The sequence below is a fragment of the Triticum aestivum genome, chromosome 5A (genome assembly GCF_018294505.1).
Source record: "Triticum aestivum cultivar Chinese Spring chromosome 5A, IWGSC CS RefSeq v2.1, whole genome shotgun sequence".
In the NCBI taxonomy this organism is placed as follows: domain Eukaryota; kingdom Viridiplantae; phylum Streptophyta; class Magnoliopsida; order Poales; family Poaceae; genus Triticum; species Triticum aestivum.
The window spans coordinates 655,802,140-655,821,025 of NC_057806.1; the positions used below are offsets into that span (position 1 = coordinate 655,802,140).

The 18,886-nt window shown below is 43.9% G+C and overlaps 2 protein-coding genes across 2 annotated transcripts; one reads left to right on the forward strand and one right to left on the reverse strand.

The window, feature by feature from the left end:
* Window positions 1–7,915: 7,915 nt before the first annotated feature.
* Window positions 7,916–9,964, forward strand: LOC123105693 (pentatricopeptide repeat-containing protein At1g59720, chloroplastic/mitochondrial). Its single transcript, XM_044527810.1, has one exon. It carries the CDS (start codon window positions 8,009–8,011, stop codon window positions 9,650–9,652), a length of 1,644 nt encoding a protein of 547 aa, XP_044383745.1. The 5' UTR covers window positions 7,916–8,008; the 3' UTR covers window positions 9,653–9,964.
* A 2,330-nt stretch (window positions 9,965–12,294) lies between these two features.
* Window positions 12,295–15,487, reverse strand: LOC123108241 (WAT1-related protein At5g64700). Its single transcript, XM_044530069.1, has 7 exons — window positions 15,315–15,487; window positions 15,174–15,236; window positions 14,411–14,527; window positions 13,223–13,463; window positions 12,895–13,053; window positions 12,647–12,795; window positions 12,295–12,564 (listed from the first exon to the last, which is right to left on the reverse strand). Exons 1-7 carry the CDS (start codon window positions 15,485–15,487, stop codon window positions 12,372–12,374), a joined length of 1,095 nt encoding a protein of 364 aa, XP_044386004.1. The 3' UTR covers window positions 12,295–12,371.
* Window positions 15,488–18,886: the final 3,399 nt, after the last annotated feature.

Genomic DNA, 18,886 nt, shown 5'->3' on the forward strand with positions numbered 1-18,886 from the left:
GAGGTTTACCGGTCTGGTGCCATCAAAATAAATAATTTTGAAGGCACTAACCCGAAGGTTGTCAACGGGCAACGAATAAACCATTATATCTCAGGTACGCCTATTAATGTTGAAAGTATTATCATCCAAACTTTGACACCAGAAAGAACAAATAAAAGAGTTCTTCCGGAACACTTCAGAATCATCAAAATAAGGAGGTATGTAGTATGGTAAGTAAAGGGACTTCGAAAAAGTCTGCAAAAATATTTTTTATCAGTTTTGGAATATTTTAGAATTTTGGAAATAAATAAACTATCAGGAAGCGTCCTCTTGTGGGCATAAGACACCAGGGCGTGCCAGGCATGCCTGGCGCGCCCAGGTGGGTTGTGCCCACCTGGGACACCTTCCGTACTCCGTTTTTCTTCTGTATACTTGCCCTGCAAGATAAAAATTCTATTTATACTTCTCGAACCTGTTAACCACCATATCACGGAGGAAATCCTCTGTCCTCTTTTCTTGTTGTTTCTGGTCAGTTTTATCAAGCTAGGCATCATGTCTTCCTGCTCCTCCAACAACATGGAAGAAGATGCTTGGCTGATGAAGATCGAGACGAAGAGGGAGGAGTCTATGATCACTTCATCACCTTCTTCACCACCAAAAGGAGAACTGAGAATCGGGTATGGGCACTCCCCTTGGCTTCCGCCAAGCTTGGGGGAGGTGCCCCCGGTATCGTATCATTCCACTATCTTTTTGCTTTTTAGTTATCTTAGTTCGATCCTTTTGCTTTAAATGAAATAAATTTTAGTTCAATATTTTCTTCTTTGAGAATTTGCTTAGTGACCTATCATTATAATCATGCGCAAGTTATAATAAAGTTTAGTTTGAGTTTTTGTTTTCTCTACTCTCATGTTGCAAATAAAGGAAAGAAAAGAAACAAGAAAGAAAATAAATAAATAAAGGATAGAAACAATAAAAAGATTATATACTAATCCTATGGCAGGTGATAGCACCACATAAGGAAAAGTATAAGTAAGAAAATTTTATTAGAGATTGACAAGCATAGCATTAGTCAATGATGCAACTCATGAAAGAATTAGTAAGGGAAGAGAAGATTCACATATAGATATACTATCCTAGAAATCTTTTGTGATTGTGAGCCCTCATCAAAATATTATATATGCCAAAATTATTGACGTTGGACAAGGAAGACAACTTAATGGTTTATGTTTGTTTATATTCACATAGAAGTCATATTGTCATAGATCCTTCAACATGTGGTGCTTGCCCCTATCTTTGCTAGCCAAAAATTCCGCACTAAGTAGAGATACTACTTGTGCAGCCAAAAACCCTTAAACCCAAATCTTTTTCAAGTGTCCACCATACCTACCTAGGGATTGAACAAGATCCCTCAAGTAAGTTATCATCGGTGCAAAAAGGCAATAAAAATTGCTTCTAATTATGTAAGATCATTTAGTGTAAGAGAAAACTGAGCGTTGTACGAACTTGGATGACAAAGAATAAAAGCTACAGACTGCATTTAAGGGGAAATACAACGTGACGTTCTCTTGCACTAAGGGATTGAGCATGCAAACAAATAAGCGCATGGTAACCTCTGCTTCCCTCTGTGAAGGGCTTATCTTTTACTTTTATGTATTTACCTTTATGCAAAGAGTCAAAGTTTTCCCTCTATTCCTTTTTATTTTCTCTTTTGGCAAGCATCATGTGGTGAGGAAAGATCTAGGCTCATATGTCCATTTGAATATAGATAGCATGAGTTATTATTGTTGACATCACCCTCGAGGTGAGTATGTTGGGAGGCGAAACTAAAAGCCCCTATCTTTCTATGTGTCTGATTGAAACGTTTTGTTCATGGGTACTAGGTGAGTGTTAGCAATCATAGAAGACTATATGATAGTTGAGTATGTGGACTTGCTTAAAAGACTCCGACACGTGACTCTTCCTGAAAAGATGATGAATTGTAGTTGCAAAGTTGATTGAGAACATAGTTTGTTGGTTTCTAATAGAGTTTTTGCTTCATACTTCGATTGTGTGATAAACTGTTACTTATTCATGGGAAGTATATGATGCAAGTTCTATGATAAAAGTCCTATGTTAATTTTTGTTGTTGTTACAATAATCAACATGATGCTTCTATGTTTGTATTTTGTTTTTATCGACACCTCTCTCTCAAAGCATGTGGACATGTTTCTCAATTTTGGTTTTCGCTTGAGGACAAGCGAGGTCTAAGCTTGGGGGAGTTGATACGTTCATTTTGCCATGGAGGCCAAGGACCAGAGGGGAAACCCCTTCTCCCATCTAGGGAGGAGGTCAAGGAAGAAGAGGAAGAAGGGGGCCCCTCTCCCCCTCTCCTCCGGTGGCGCCGGAACACCGCCGTGGCCATCATCATCATCACCGCGATCTTCACCAACACCTCCGCCATCTTCACCAACATATCCATCACCTTCCCCCCTCTATCTACAGCGGTCCACTCTCCCGCAACCCGCTATACCCTCTACTTGAACATGGTGCTTTATGCTTCATATTATTATCCAATGATATGTTGCCATCCTATGATGTCTGAGTAGATTTTCGTTGTCCTATCGGTGGTTGATGAATTGCTATGATTGATTTAATTTGCTTGTGGTTATGTTGCTGTCCTTTGGTGCCCATCATATGATTGCGCGCGTGGATCACACCATAGGGTTAGTTGTATGTTGATAGGACTATGTATTGGAGGGCAAGAGTGACAGAAGCTTCAACCTAGCATAGAAATTGATGCATACGGAATTGAAGGGGGACCAAATTATCTTAATGCTATGGTTGGGTTTTACCTTAATGAACGTTAGTAGTTGTGGATGCTTGCTAATAGTTCCAATCATAAGTGCATAGAATTCCAAGTCAGGGATGACATGCTAGCAATGGCCTCTCCCACATAATACTTGCTATCGGTCTAGTAAAGTAGTCAGTTGCTTAGGGACAATTTTGCAACTCCTACCACCACTTCTACACACTCGCTATATTTACTTTAGTTGCTTCTTTACCTTAACAGCCCTAGTTTTATTTTCGTGCTCTTTACTTTCTTGCAAGCCTATCCAACAACACCTACAAATTACTTCTAGTTTCATACTTGTTCTAGGTAAAGTGAACGTCAAGCGTGCGTAGAGTTGTATCGGTGGTCGATAGAACTTGAGAGAATATTTGTTCTACCTTTAGCTCCTCGTTGGGTTCGACACTCTTACTTATCGAAAACTGTTGCGATCCCCTATACTTGTGGGTTATCACCTTCCCACATACATTATGGTACACCATGTTGTCTATATCCAGATTATATTGGAGAAATTGATTGTCGACAAGTCATATCCATCCATAATTTCCATGGTTATTCGTTCTTTGGGCGTAGAGGAAGATTCATCTAGACCATGAAGAGATGGAAATAAGATATTGGGACCTAAGGTTCCATATCACAGTGAATGCATTGGATCCACCAAACACAATTGGTTGAGACTAAAGAATATCTTTCGATATCTCCAATGCCTCAAACATCTTGTCCTAACCTTTCATTTCCAGAGAAATATGGATACCAATATCATTGGATACACCGATCAAATCTGTCGTGGTAATCTCACGTCAAATGCCAGGGGGTGGCTTATCATGGATGGGGCCAAGAGGACGTCGTCAGGCTCCAGAAGCGGGAGTGAGCACGATCTCGATCACACACGAGACGTACCCAGGTCCAGGGCTCTCCGGAGATATAACACCCCTAGTCTTGCTCTGCGGGGTCTCCGCATGATGACTATTATCAAATGGTGGCTACAAGATTGCTCCTTGAGCTATGTTGCTAGAGGAGGAAGAAGGGCAGGTGGTGTGTGTGTGGGGGGGGGGGATGAGGGCTAAACCCTTTGCATGGGTGAGCCCTGGGGGTTTTATAGGCCAACCCCCAGGGGTACAATGGTAATACAACCAGGTGTAGGACCCGGACGTCAGTGTCTAGGGTCGTCGGGTTCTCCAACGGCTGCTAGGGCCTGCCTTTGGAGGGGCCCCATCGGCTGCCGAGAATCCGGCCGACAAGTAGGGCCCGCCGCCTGCGGGGCACGCTGATTGCCTTTTGTTGTAGCTTTGTACTTGATGACGGAGGCCGCGTTGTGGATCGCATGGCTACAGTCCCGCGTATGGCGGGTCTAGTGGCCGCTTGGTTAGCGCACACTATAGTCATGCTTCGTCTTGTCGAGGTTGGTGAGTGTGGACTCCGAGGAGAGGGGTGGGCCGGCTGCTGGAGGTCGGCCCGCCCCACGAGGCCGTCTTCTAGGGAGGCGCCGTCTCTTGGGATCTCACAGACAGGTAGGGCCCGCCGACCTGACCGTCGTTTGCTGTAGCATAACCCTCGCTGACGAGGGCCATGTCATGAGTCGCATGGCTACAGTCCTGCGCCTGCCAAGGGGGTGTCCGCTTGGTCAGCTCACACGGTAGCCACGCTCCTCCGGGATTTGGGGGTGAGGCAGGTGGCCCTGTAGCCATGCCCTGTCTTGTCGAAGTGGTTGAGTGCAGACTCTGAGGGAGAGGACAGGCCGGCCCGCTCCCCGAGCCGTCTTCTAAGGATGCTCCGTCTTCTAGGTGTCGGCCGTTTGGTCCTGGCTGCCTTCTTAAAGGGGCACTGTCTTATGGAAGCCTGCCGCTTGTCGCTAGGCTCGAGGGGCTGGGCTAGCCCCGATGTCTTGAAATGATAAGGGGTATGGATGAGGCTACCCATGGTCAATGCCCACGACAAGATCCTTACTTTGTTAGATCGTAGACAAGCTTTGTGTTCCTGTTAGGTGTGGTAGCCATTCCATGAAAGTCTTCGAAATAGACCTCGTGGTAACATCCACCAACCATTATCTCAAAGATAATGTTGCTTGTGTTATCCGGATGCAAACAGGTTATGTAATAAGCAATATCTTTATATTGCATATCTTGCAAGTCGAATCATGTGACTGGTTTGTTCACCAAGTCTTTACCAACTTCTACATTCTAGAAATATGTTCATGGAACTGGTATGTGATGGCTCTGGAATTTGCAAGAATCAGGGGGAGTATCTTCCTGAATTGCTCTTGTTCAAAGCATCATATTATACTGTTTTTTCCTCCATGAGTTTACTTTACAGGTTCTCATAAAGGTTTTTAATGAGGTAATATCAACACACGACCATATGTCATACTTTCTGTTTTCCCCACTAGGGTTTTTAGGAAAGTATATACGACATATTTATTGTTCTCTTAATTCTATAAGTTTTCTCATATTGAGTTAAAAGAGACAGTAATCAGTATATGTTGCGTCTTTTTTCTATTTTCCCATTAGATTTGAAGGAGTTTTAGCAACATATCAAACACATATCTCCTCATATTTTTTTCCACAGGGTTTTTGAGGAGCTTTTCAAGATGATGATGCTATATGGACAAGTGTAGGTTAGGGGGTTGTTAGAGTTAATTAACACGTGTTAATTATGGGGTAAATTTCCCCTTGTTAACTGTCAGGCAGTTAGCACTAATGCTAACCGTCGCATCTGTATGGAACGAACGTATACTCTGGTTGCGTCCCCTAACTTGGATATAAACATCGCTATCAATGAAAGAGAGATACCATTCACTATTATTACATCCGGTTGATTGTCTCGTTTACTTCTACTACTTATAACACAAAGAAGAGGCTGCGCAGTGACGACCGACGAGGATGCCATTCAATTGTGGTAACCCCCTAGAAGCTCAAATGGCAGCGATGGAAGAAGGGCTTCGGCTTTCTCTCCACTGGTCGGGCCTACCGTTGTTTGTTCGGACGGATTGCGTCCAGCCGCCGAAGATGGTGCAATCCAAATACGTGGACAGATTGAGGCACGCGTTTCATACAAATGAGATCATAGGCATTATGACTTTAAAAAGGAACATTAGTCCAACTAAAATAAGTACGCATATGAATGTGGTGAGTCATACCCTTGTTTCTATGGAGATAGCTAGCATTGTCGACGCTGAATGCAATACACATGGTTGATTAAGAGCATCTCTAGCAGCTCCTAGAAAAGCACATCCCGCCACCCCTGAAAACTAGTTTGCGGTCGTGATACTTCAAACCAATTTTCTTTCTCTTCGATAAATTCATGATTTTGATTAACATAATCTTAATACAACGGCAATATAAATCAAACTTGTTAATGTTTAAATATCATACAATACAACAATCATCTCATTTGATACAAATGTTCAAATCTGAATAATTGAAATAATACGAATGGTCCAAAGTGGATAGAATGGTTCAAATCACACGTGAATACAAATAAGGTCAAATGAATAAAATGAAAGTCTACCTCTCATACAGTTGTTGCTGGTGCTCAATGAGATCATCACGGAGCTGGGGTGTGTGTGGTATTGTCCTCAATCTTTCCGTAGGTCTCTAGAAATGCAAGGATCCGATCCGGGTTCCTGGCAGGCTTGACATGGCTACCAATATTGTCATAGAAAAACTCATGTTTATATCCTTCTCATCCTCGATAATCTTGTTGTGTAGCATATCACATGCAGTCATGATATTTGAGAGGAATTTTGTATCCCAGAAGCGAGCAGGACCTCGAACAATGGCAACCCGAGCTTGCAACACACCAAATGCCCTCTCAATATCCTTTCAGCATGCTTCTTGTTCTTGGGCAAAAATAGTTTGCTTCTTACCTTTTGACTTACTAATGGTTTTCACAAATTTTGACCACAAAGGATAGATACCGTCGACAACATAATACTCCATGGTATAGTCATGTTCATTGACGATGTAGTTGCAACCCGGAGCATCTCGAGTAGCAAGCCGAGCAAAAAGACGTGACCTGCAATACATTGATTTCATTGAGAGAACCCGACAAACCAAATAAGCAATGTCAAATCCACAAGTCCAGCGAAGCCACGACTTTCAAGCATAATAGTGGGATCACGACGATGGAAGGTGTACTGCTTGTGGTAAGTCATAGGGCTGTTCTTCCACCCATAATGCATGCAATCGATGCTCCCAAGTATGTCCGACCATCCTCTTGCTTCATTCATAACCATCAACTTCTTTGTGTCCTCCTCATTGGGAGCTCGGAGATACTCGGACAAAAACCCGGATCAAAACCTTGGCAAATACCTGCATGCATTTGAGCATGGTATCTTCTCCAATGTGAAGATACTCATCAGTGTAGTCAGTCGGAATGTCATATGCTATCAGTCTCATTGTCGTCGATATCTTTTGGTACGAACTAAGCACAACCAAACCGGATGCATTCCTTGGGCGAGTGAAAAAAATAGCAGTTTTGCTCACAAGCTTCCACAATGTGAACAAAAAGAGATCTATGCATTAGATAACGCATATGAAAGAGGTGAGTCAGATAGATCGGTACCTCGGTGAAGTAATCTTTCATGAGCATGAAATGGCCGAGTGCTTGATTGCGCAGAATGCAAAGACGACCAACCGTCGATCCTCAACGTTTTCTCGTCTTGCCTGCCTCCAATTCATCGATGAGATGTAACAAGACGAGGTGCTCGACATTGCCAATTTTTTTCTCTATGTCGGAATCATCGGACTCCGAAGCGATGACTCTTAGGTTTGGTTTAGTTCTTGCACAAAAGGCAGAATGCAACCGTCTTTTTATTAACTATGATAATATGGAAGTTATTGACACAAAATGAAGGACAATCTGCAAGAGTTGTGGCGGCAGTCTTCGATGATTACTATTTCATGGCATGTGATTTTTCTTTGACTAGATTCGAACATTGGCTCATAAGGTTGCTGACGAACTTGCTAGGCTAGCGAAATTTTCTGTAACTAGAGATTGGTTTGAAGAGCCTACAGAATATTGTACCTCTTCTTACATAGGTGTAATCATTATTTCCAATTAATAAAGCAGATGTTTTTTTTCAAAAAAAAAGAAAACCCGCGCTGCTGTCCACACAATCACACAAACCACCACCATATCCACCTCACCTGGCCCCGCCGTCGCCATGCCCGACTCGGCCTCGCCGCCGCCGCCGCGCCAACGATGCTCCCCTCCCTCGCCGCCACGCCGCTTCCCAACACCTCCACTCACCGGAGCCCCTCATCCTCATCCTCCTCCTCCTCCGTCCAGCTCCTCCGCTCGCTCGCGCGCTCCCGCCGCGCGGACCTCGCCCACCGCGCGCTCCTCCTCTTCCGCTCCCTCCACGCCTCCCCGTCCCCGCCGCCCCCGCACTTCTCCCTCCCGGCGGCGCTCTCCGCCGCCTCCTTCCTCTCCGCGCTCCCCGAGGGCCGCCAGCTCCACGCGCTAGCGGCCAAGCTCGCGCTCGCCCCAGCCCACACCGTCGTCGCCAACTCCCTCCTCCACCTCTACGCTTCCTGCGGCCTCCCCGACGCCGCGCTCGCGCTCTTCCGGCTCATCCCCGCCAAGTCCCTCGTCTCCTGGAACACCGCCATCGACGCGCTCGCCAGCAACGGCGACCACCTCGGCGCGCTCGACCTCTTCCGGGAGATGCAGCGGGACACGACCCTCGCGCCCGACGCCTACACCGTGCAGAGCGTCCTCGGCGCGTGCGCCGGCGCGGGCGCGCTCTCGCTCGGTGTCTACGCGCACGCGCTGCTGCTGCGCGAGCTCGGGGGCCACGGCGACGTGTCCCGCGACGTGCTCATCAACAACTCGCTCGTCGACCTTTACGGCAAGTGCGGAGCCGTCGAGCTCGCGCGGCAGGTGTTCGACCGGATGCCCGAGCGGGACATCACGTCGTGGAACGTGGCGATCCTCACGCTCGCCAACCACGGATGCGTGCGTGAGTCCGTGGAGCTGTTTGATCGGATGACGCGGGTGGAGAATGTTGTGCCGAACGCAATCACGTTCGTCGCTGTTCTTAGCGCGTGCAACCATGGCGGGATGGTGGAGGAAGGCAGAAGATACTTCCAGATGATGGTCAGCGAGTACAGGATCAAGCCGAGGATCGAGCACTACGGGTGCATGGTGGACATATTGGCACGAGCTGGCTTCATCGGAGAGGCCCTGGATGTCGTGTCTGGCATGAACTGCCGGCCTGATGCCATCATCTGGAGGAGCCTTCTAGACGCATGCTCCAGGCAGAACGCCGGGGTAGAGCTTAGCGAGGCCATGGCCAAGCTGGCACTCGATGTTCCGGATGATGCTGTCAGTGGTGTCTACGTCCTGCTCTCGAGGGTCTACGCATTCGCACAGAAGTGGAACGATGTGGGCATGGTCCGGCGGTTGATGAGCGACGAGGGTCTCAAAAAGGAGCCAGGGTTCAGCTCCATTGAAATGGATGGCCTGGTTCATCAGTTTGTCGCAGGCGACACGTCACACCCTCGGTCGGAGGAGATATACGCGAAGCTGGATGAGATCCAGCAGAGGCTTGCGTCCTCTGGATACAAGCCAGACTTATCAGAGGCTCGTATGGTTGCTGGCATGGACCATACCAAGGGCGCCGCCCTCCGCTTGCACAGTGAGCGGCTAGCCATATCGTTTGGTTTACTCAAGGCGACACCCGGTGCACCTATTCGGATCCTGAAGAACCTGAGGGTGTGCAAAGACTGCCATACTATCAGCAAGCTCATATCAGAGCTCTATGGTGTTGAGATCATTGTTAGGGACCGGATTCGGTTTCACCATTTCAAGGATGGAGCATGTTCCTGCAAAGACTACTGGTGATACTTGAGCCAAAGAGACTGCGCTGCTGGCGTTTTGTTGAGAGTGCCCTAGCAAAACGTAAAATGCATCTCTGCAGGCGTTCAAGACACGAAATGAAAGAGGGGGTATACTGAAGCATGTATCTTCTTCATTGTTGTAGGTTGTCCAGATCGAAATTAGCTGATTGGTCAGATAAACAGGATGTTATTAGATACATGTTCTACTTCTCAGTTTTCAATTTCACTCAAACACTATTAAGGTAGATACTGTAATGACAGTTACATTGAGCTCACGAGAAATACGAGGTCGGCCAGTCCGTTGCTTCTGCACGAATTGAATTTGAGTAATTCTTAAGCCCACTTGTGTTGAGCTGAAGTTCTCACTTCATATATCTCAGACACAAAGTCGATTTTATCAGAGATGAACCTGCTGGAAACTACAAGGGGGTAAGTAATCCCACCATTTCTTTTTACCTGTTGAAAGATTGAGAATATAATGGTAGCTTTGGCTGATGAAACAGAGTGGCACTCGTCAGTTGTGTCATAAAATGCCGCGCAAGATAAAACATTTGTTGTAAGAATTGCTCTGAGTATGAATTGCGTGAACATGTATTAGCTCTGACTTTGGGAAATATTCTCTAAACTGGCATCTGGTTTCTTTTGTAGGACTTCCTGCCTGACAATATTCTTCTAGAGGGGTTCCTATGTGCTATCAAGATGGCAGATTATAGCTCTATATGAACTTACAGGCATATTTTAAATATAAGAACTACATTAATGGTGTGCCTTTTAAAAGTTTATGTTTCTATGCAATATAGTTTGGTAACCTTATCAATTTCACTCAGATGATTTTTCCCCAGATTTCATTCTCTTTCATATCTTGAACTTATAAATATTTTCGTCCTTTTTTCATGTGCAAAAAGTTTAGTGCACTCTTACTCTGCTTAGTTATGGATACTACAGTAAATCTTGATCTAACTCAATGCACCTCAAAGAGAGTACAAAATGCACCTTCCATCCTTATGATTGTTCTATTATGATAGCACGCGACTCAATTGTTGCCTAAATTGAGCCTCAATTAGTCTTCTCATTTTATAAAAGGATGTCAAGAGACATTTCATATTATTTATACGTTCTAGGAGGAAATCTATATTATACACAAAGTAATGGAGGGGGTGACCCCTTCCACTGTATAATTTTCTGACATGAAAATGCTATATGCCATTAATTCAGGAGTATATCTAATAAATGATCTCACAAAATGTGTCAACTTCTATACTGGGTCTAACAGTTCCATCTCACATTTCTCTTTTGAGTTTATTAAGGGCTTTCAGCTATAGCTATACACCTTCTTGAGAATAGTAACCTCATGGTACTATGTTTGATTGCTCACACATCTATATTTTTTGCTTCATAAAATAGTTTCCGTTGAATTTTATTATCAAACAGTATTGGTCTGGCCTTTTGAGCATGTCAGGGATGCCAAATATTGATCCAATTCCCTTTTTCTTGAGTACTATCTCACTCCGAAAATTTACTATTGAAAACAATAGAATTTATTATGTCATACTTATGCATCTACGTACAAGTGCTTCATGTTACTTTGCATTTCCAGGGACCCATCTTACAACTATCTGTCAGAAACAACACCTGGCTCTTAATCAACTCCCATGACTTACATTTTTGTTGGTGTCCTTCCTGCTCTGACATTGTTTTTCGAGACTGCAGCAGAGAGCCCCTTGAATCATAAGTATCTCCTTCTGCCGTGTTAGTTTGCCAAGCAACTACACTATGGGTCTGGTAGATAACTCCCGACAGGCTGATGACTCTTTAAGGTATGCCCTTTTTCATGTATACCTTCTATACAACATGACTGTTGTTTTGGTGTTTCATTGAGGCTATTGATGGCAGTAAATATTTCGTCATTTTTGTTTCATGTTTATATGGAGCCCTAACTGAAGGCGGGTTGTATGGTAAGATAAAACAAAAATATACTATGTGGGCAAGCGAAGTATACGCAAAGCATAATTTACACTCATTTCGGAAGTAAATTGAGAATAGTAAAGGCAAAAATTAAAGAAGAAAGGATCCAGCGACATATGTGAAATTATGGTAGCTATTTTGATAGTAAACTATATTGTTCTGGTTTAGAGACAAATGCCAACTTCAGTTCCATGGGATGACTCTTCTCAACAGTCAATCAATGTCAATTATGAGGAGTTTAAAAATCCTTAAACAAGGGTATTAGGAAAGGAAAGGGTTACAGTTGCCTTTTTTTTGTAGTTCGTTGGATGCGTAAACTTGTGCAAGATGGCAGAAAGTCAGAATCTAAAACAACATCTGTAAAATTTAGTACTAGTAAAGAAAAATATTACAGTTGCTCACAGTCGAAGCATGGATTGTGGTGGTTACAGATAAGGATCAGAGCGACATTCCGCTAAGGCCCGCTAAAGCGACATGCTAGAACAAATTTGACTAACCCGTGAAACTTAAGGTAGGACTTAATTATCTGAGTTATGAATACGAAGCGGGCATTAGCTTAAGTTCATGATCTCTGCCTATGTATGCACTAGAACAAGATAGGAAGAGAACCCATTGCTCTACCACTCCCCACAATCTCCGAGTCAAATGATCCTAAAGCTGCCTAATGGGGATTGCTTGAGGCAACCACCAAATAATAAAGCTTGCTGCTCAGAGTTTCAAAGCTTGCCACATGTCAGTCTTCTCCTTCGCACCACATGTCAGTCTTCTCCTTCGCACCGCTTGACCGAATCTCGCGTTAATGGAACTGGTGCGCCGCTTTCTTGTTCCTCCAAATCAAAGCTTGCTGCATTTGCTTCAATGCCTCCTTGCTTGCTGAGAGCTACTTGCTCTATCCTCTTCCCCCATAGAACATTGTACAGGCCACCAACCATCAGCGCGCCACTTATTACACTGTTCATCAGAAGAGAAATTTCAAGAAGATAAAAATTGTTGTAGGTCTTCTGTCTACCGAGCAAACGTTAAGACAATGCACCTTCCAAGGGTGACTGCTTCTCCGATGAGGAGTGACAGAACGATGGTGATAACAAAAGTTAGGGGCACTGTCATGGCCAGGAATACCGGGCCGGACTTGTCAATCACCCAGATCAGCAGGTAACCTGAAAATGCGGAAACAACTACTCCCTGCAACGTAAAGCAATTTCAGGGGTTAGGATTTTAAACACGATCTTCCGATCAATTGATCGATGCTTTTGCTTCTGTTGAGGGGATTCTTGTACTTACACAATAGACGATTGCGACAAGACCTACATCCAGCCTCAGCTTCCATCTTGAAAAATCTCGCTCCATCACAAGAGCCATGAAAAAAGATTGAACGGTCGCAAAGACAATTTGCAGGGTCGTGTTAAGCAGCATGGACGGGTACTCCCCCAGCAAAGGGCCCTAGAAAGCAACATGCAAGCTAAATTTAGCATGAATAAATTAGCTTCTAAACACACACACACACACACACACACACACACACACACACACACATGACACACACACACACACGCGCGCGCGCACACACACACACACACACCTGAATGTGCGCACAGGGGGAGATGCATACCTGAAACACTGTCCAAAGAGCAAACAGTAGAGTCGCAAGAGACTGCAGGAGAATTCCCAATATCCAGCTCCTTGAGGCATGAATATCAACTCGCCTTGTGTGATGAAAAAGAGGGTGGTGGATGATGGATTTGAGCTCAGGTCCTTGGTATAGCGCTAGTACGGCAACACCAACGGCACAAAGCACTATACCAGAAACTTTCACAATCCCATGAAAGCTCTTTAGTTTCAATGACTCCATTCTACCATAAGTGGCACGACAAATCACTCACTGATCCACGGAATTTTGATCATAAAAGTTCACATTGTATGCAAAACAAGTCGAACTTATTTTTCACTCCCACTATCGTTACTACACCAAGTTCATCAAAGCACTCACATCTACACAGAAGTAGGTTTACACAACTGATGGTTCATTAGCAATCTCAAAAACAATCAACAACAGAAAAAATCAACAACTAATGGTTCATGTTAAACAACTGATTTCACGCGAACATAACCAATAGCAATTGATTAGCACTCCCACTCTAAATAAATATAAATCTCTGTAATTATTTTATTGAAGCAAAGTTAATGAGAGAGAAAATTATCACTCAAAGATGTTACCTCCACCCTTTGTCTAAAGTTTGATAGAAGCTGAGTCCAGTCGTCGAAATTAGGCTTAACTAGGCCCCTACAGTTTTCCGCACGGAAATGGTTAGGCAAGCTTTTGGGCCTCGTTTAGGACCGGCTAGGTTGGGTTTGGTAGTAGGTTCTACGATGATCTTGCTATTGATACAACATGTAGAACTGAATTAATTATTATATTTCTTTCTCTGAACAATTGTGTCGTTTCCTAGAGCAAAAGGAATATTTTTCTTTCCTGTGATCTTAACATGAAGAGTTATAAACATCACAATATAACCATTTCGTTAGGCTGCAGAACATCTCTAAATTACAATCTCAACTATGCATGTCACTGAGTCTCATAATCAGACGTTTATGCAAGCTATTCTTTTCTCTCTTTTTTGCGGGATATGCAAGCTATTCTTGTGTATATAACATATTCGTGTTACTTATGTATGGATATCCTAAATACAAATTTAGTAACATTAGCTTTATGACATGTTTAAAATTTAATTGTCACGAGCGGAAAAAAAAATGGCCTAGCCTTCAAGGAAGTAATGCAATCATCATTAAAAACGCATACCCCAACAGAAGAGCCAAAAAGAAAGTTAACACTGGTTGGAGATTTTGTACTGCAGTAGCGGAAGTTGCTGAAGCATAATTGAGGCCAACAGATGCTATGTTTAGAGAAGCAGACACCCTGGGGATATGAATTAAAAGAAGATTATTAGTAAAAGATTTGCAAGAATAAGATGAGTAACATGTATAAAGAAAACGAAACAGTTAAGATAACTACGAAATACCAAGGGTCAGTTGTAAACCAAAAAAATGGTACGATTTTACACAATAACTATTTACATAATTCTGAGCTTTGCATAACATTTCTGTCGAAAGTAAATCAGTTAACCTAACTAAATAGCTACTTTCCCACAAAGAGGAAATATTGGAAATATAGATTAAATATGATATAATTGAAATTCTCTGTCAGAAAGGCCGGCTTGCAATTGATGAAGGTGATGGGTATACTACACTGAAACCAACACGACCGAGGTATGATCCTAATGAAAATAAAGTAACTTTTTTATATCGCGAGGGTACACATGGATGCACATAAAAGAACTTCAAACATATAAAGTTTGGATAACCAGCATAATGAAACAATTACGGTATTAGATAGATGTCCAACAACTCCAAGTCACAATTCCTCACATGAATACACCCATTCCAATAAAATACAAAATTATGAAAATAATACATCATTGCAAATCCATTTTTTTTATCTAGCAATGCCATTTGATAAACAAGATGATTAAGTATAGACAACACTTCTGCATCGTACTTCCTACCCATATAATGCATGCACAAATAGCTTCAGACAGACTTTGTGTGACAGTTGTGGGGCGGTTTTCCTGCAAAAATAAAATCTCAATTCATGCTTCCTAGATGAAATCCAGATCCAGCAAAGAAGCAGCCAAAAATCTGCATACCTTTCAGTTGCAAAAGCAATGGGCAGTAACACCATTGTAGCTATTACATGCCTGTAGAAGACAAGAACGTATGTACTTGTACCTTGGTTTAAAGCAACTTTGGTGAGTATCTGCATAACCCCATAGATAAACCTTACGAGAAATGAAACAACATAAGGCGATGTCCTCCCCATTACTCTTGTTTGTTAGAATTTCAAAGATGGTTGCTTAAATACTACTGCTTGTCCATCGGGGCACGTCATCAAACCTTCACTGTCAGGACACCTCATCAAACCTTCGCTGTCATAAGGTTTGGTCAGATATGACTCATAGGTATCCACTTAAGCAAATAATATTTTACTTATGTTTCACTATGTGGAGACCACACTGGTCGCTCGCTTTAATCAAGGTTTGAAAAAGGCAGCAGCAGTTTTTAGGTCTAACCATTTTGTTACAGCATACTTCACAACGGCAAAAATTTACACTCTGCAAGACACAATAATTGAAACAAACTAGGTATTTTATCAGTTCCAAGGTGCTTGTATACTTGTTAAAATGCATGATGCATGCGTCTACACAAAAGCATATTGGCATAGATTTGAAGCATCCAACACTTAAACATCAAATGAAAAGGCATGTGCACTAGCTGTATTACTCATTTCAGGGTTGTTCATCTTCCTACAAAAAAGGAGGTAGGAACCTTGAAGTGCTTCACTTCCCGGCTGTTGACGTATAAATGTATTGGCTAGTCTCTTTCATCAGATCGTTTTTTTTGATTGCATTGGCTAGAGCATGTACTTCTACATGGTATCAGAGTCAAGAGGTCTTGAGTTCAAAACCCAGCTGGCGCAATTAACTTGCAGCCCACTTTCAGTCCACGTTTAGGCGTGAGGGAGAATGTTGACATATAAATGTATTGCATAGTCTCTTCCATCAGATCGGTCTTTTGGTTGCATTGGCTAGAGCATGCACTTCTACACCGGCCAAGGTGTCAAGAATTACATGATTATTTATCGTGTATATCTGACAACATAAAACACGGTCATACTTCAACTATTATTTATCTAGGATAAAAGATTTAAAATAGTGTTTCCTATCCTAATCCTAGGCGGCTAGGGCAAACTTTTCACTCCACACTTCACTGGCGAGCTCGTGGGTTTGCCTCTCTTCTGCCCACCACTTCGTTGGCCGGTTGCGGGAAGGAGAATCTTGGCGCATCCGCTCCAGATAGTAGTTTAAATTAGGTTTTTTTAGTCCTCGCAGGCACGACCCTCGGGCGGATGGTGACGCTTCTTCTTCAAGTTTATTTTTCGGGCTTCGATCCTCCCCGAGTTCGTCTGTTTGGACGTAGTTGATGGAGCTCCGACATAGACTCCTGCCGTCTCCTTGGGGCGGTGAGGTTAAGATTTCTCGTCATGTAGCGAGATTTGATATCAATTATTTCAGATCTACGCAAGAGTTCAACAAAGGCTATGGCTGGGGCTACATGGTGCTAGTCCTTAGGGGCGCATGCACGAAGACTTCCCGGTTGTCATTGACAAGGTCAAGCTAGCTCGGCAGGGGAACGACGACAGCAGCGCGTCGGCGGTAGTGCTCGTTGGGGGTCTCGGAATTTCAACGTAATTTTTATTATGTTTGAAATGTTTTACTTTTATAACATATTTGATTCTTTCCCGAAAAAAATTAAAATATTGTTTCCGCATATATCAAAGTAACGAGAATCTCGAGGAGTGAATGTTCCCTCGTGTTCCCGGTGCGTGATGACGTGCTCACCATACGATCAGCTAGGCGGCCTAGGCCCTGGCCATGCATAGCATGGATCGGTATGACAACAAGATGATGTGGAATATGCCTCGTGCCGAAAACTAAAGCATATTTATATTTCTACTAAAGAAATAAAAAGGTTTCAATATTCCCAACTTTGTGACTCGGATGCTTTTTGGACATTCTCTACAAAAAATAGTACTCGGTGACTAATGCTCAGTGAGTCAATTCGGACTATATATTTCCACAGGCATTATTCCGTTTGGAAGAGGCCCTTCAGTGACCGCAGTAAACAAATACTACATCTTTATGAAACGGTGGAGGCATACTACGCATGATGTGGAAAAAAGAAAAAGGGCAGTAGTAAACAAATGCATCTTTATGAAGATTATGTAGAGGGATCAATATCAGAAGTGACGCATGATGTGGAGGAGGAGGAAGGGCAGCAACTATAGACCAAGAGTAAAATGATTGTACGACAAGTTGTATTAGTGTCTATTGCCTTCTAAACGACACTAAATCCAGAATATTGCCTGCATGTTACCCCTTCGTTACAAAATAATTGAAGTTCTGGCTTTGTCCTAAGTTAAATTTGTTTAAGTTTTACCGAACCTATAGAAGAATACATTAATATCTACAACATCAAATATATACATTCTCAGACAATCGAAATGTAGTGCTAAGAGATATCTACCAGGGTCGAGTTTGCTCGGGGCGCTCTAAGTGCCGTGAGTACATCATGGCATACAAGATTGGTGGTTGTAACCAAAAGGTTACTAATTACTGTAGATCAAGCATGTTAAACCAATCACATTTCAGTGTATGCCTCTATGGCGTGCCTGGTTCATGTGTAATTTTAGCTGTTGTTGCTGTGACACACAGGATGGTGCACTGCAGGGCATTAAACTAACAATTTGATATAGATTTTTTTCGTGAATACGCAAAGCTTGCGTGTCATTTCATTGATAGAAAGATTAGACTGAGTACACAGGTACACAACACATGACACGAACGCAAGCAAGTGTGTATATGGTGACCGGAGCAGAGAGACAAGGGATGCTCCGCCCATACAGAGGATACAACACAGCTAAACCTACCAAACCCGAGCCATGGGCGGCGATGCCAAGCCAACGAGAACTCCAACATCGTCTGAGCCAAAACCGGGGACACCGTGAGCGATCAAGATAGTGCCTTCAAGAAGGAATACGACGCCGAGACAACGTCACTATCCGGTCTGAGGAACCCGGACCTACGGTTTCCCCTGAGCTCGAAGAGGGGCGCAGCTGAAGGCCTTGGCAGTGCCTCCAAGAAGGAAAACGACACCTGCTGGAGCCGTCGCTATCAGCAACGGCAAGCCGAGCATGGATCTCTCCCTGGCCTGAAGCTGAGCGATCCCATAGCCGCCGAGTCCGAAATCAAAGATGGGGAGGCCAACGCTGGTCGGAACCACCATGTTAGGAAGGGGTTGGCGGGGCTGCACCTGCCGTTGGAGGGTGGCATCGCCTCTGAGCCCGTGAGCATAGGATCTGGCAAAAGGGGGAGACTTTAAGGCATACAGGGTAGGGCGGGCGACAGGGCGAACCACGTGGGGATCTTGGGGCGACGACGTCCAGCAGCGCCGACAAGGGAGGACTGGAGGGACACATATCCGAGTTGTTGTGGCCTTAGCCGTCGGGACATCAGCGAGCAAGGTAATAAGCTGGAAGGATCCCAGCTACCTAGTCGCTGAGCCCGGAGCTGCCCGGTTGGGGACGCCGGCAGCGAGGGACACCGGAGCACTGGTAGAAAAAGGGCCTGTTGTCCCGGTTCGTAAGGGCCTTTAGTCCCGG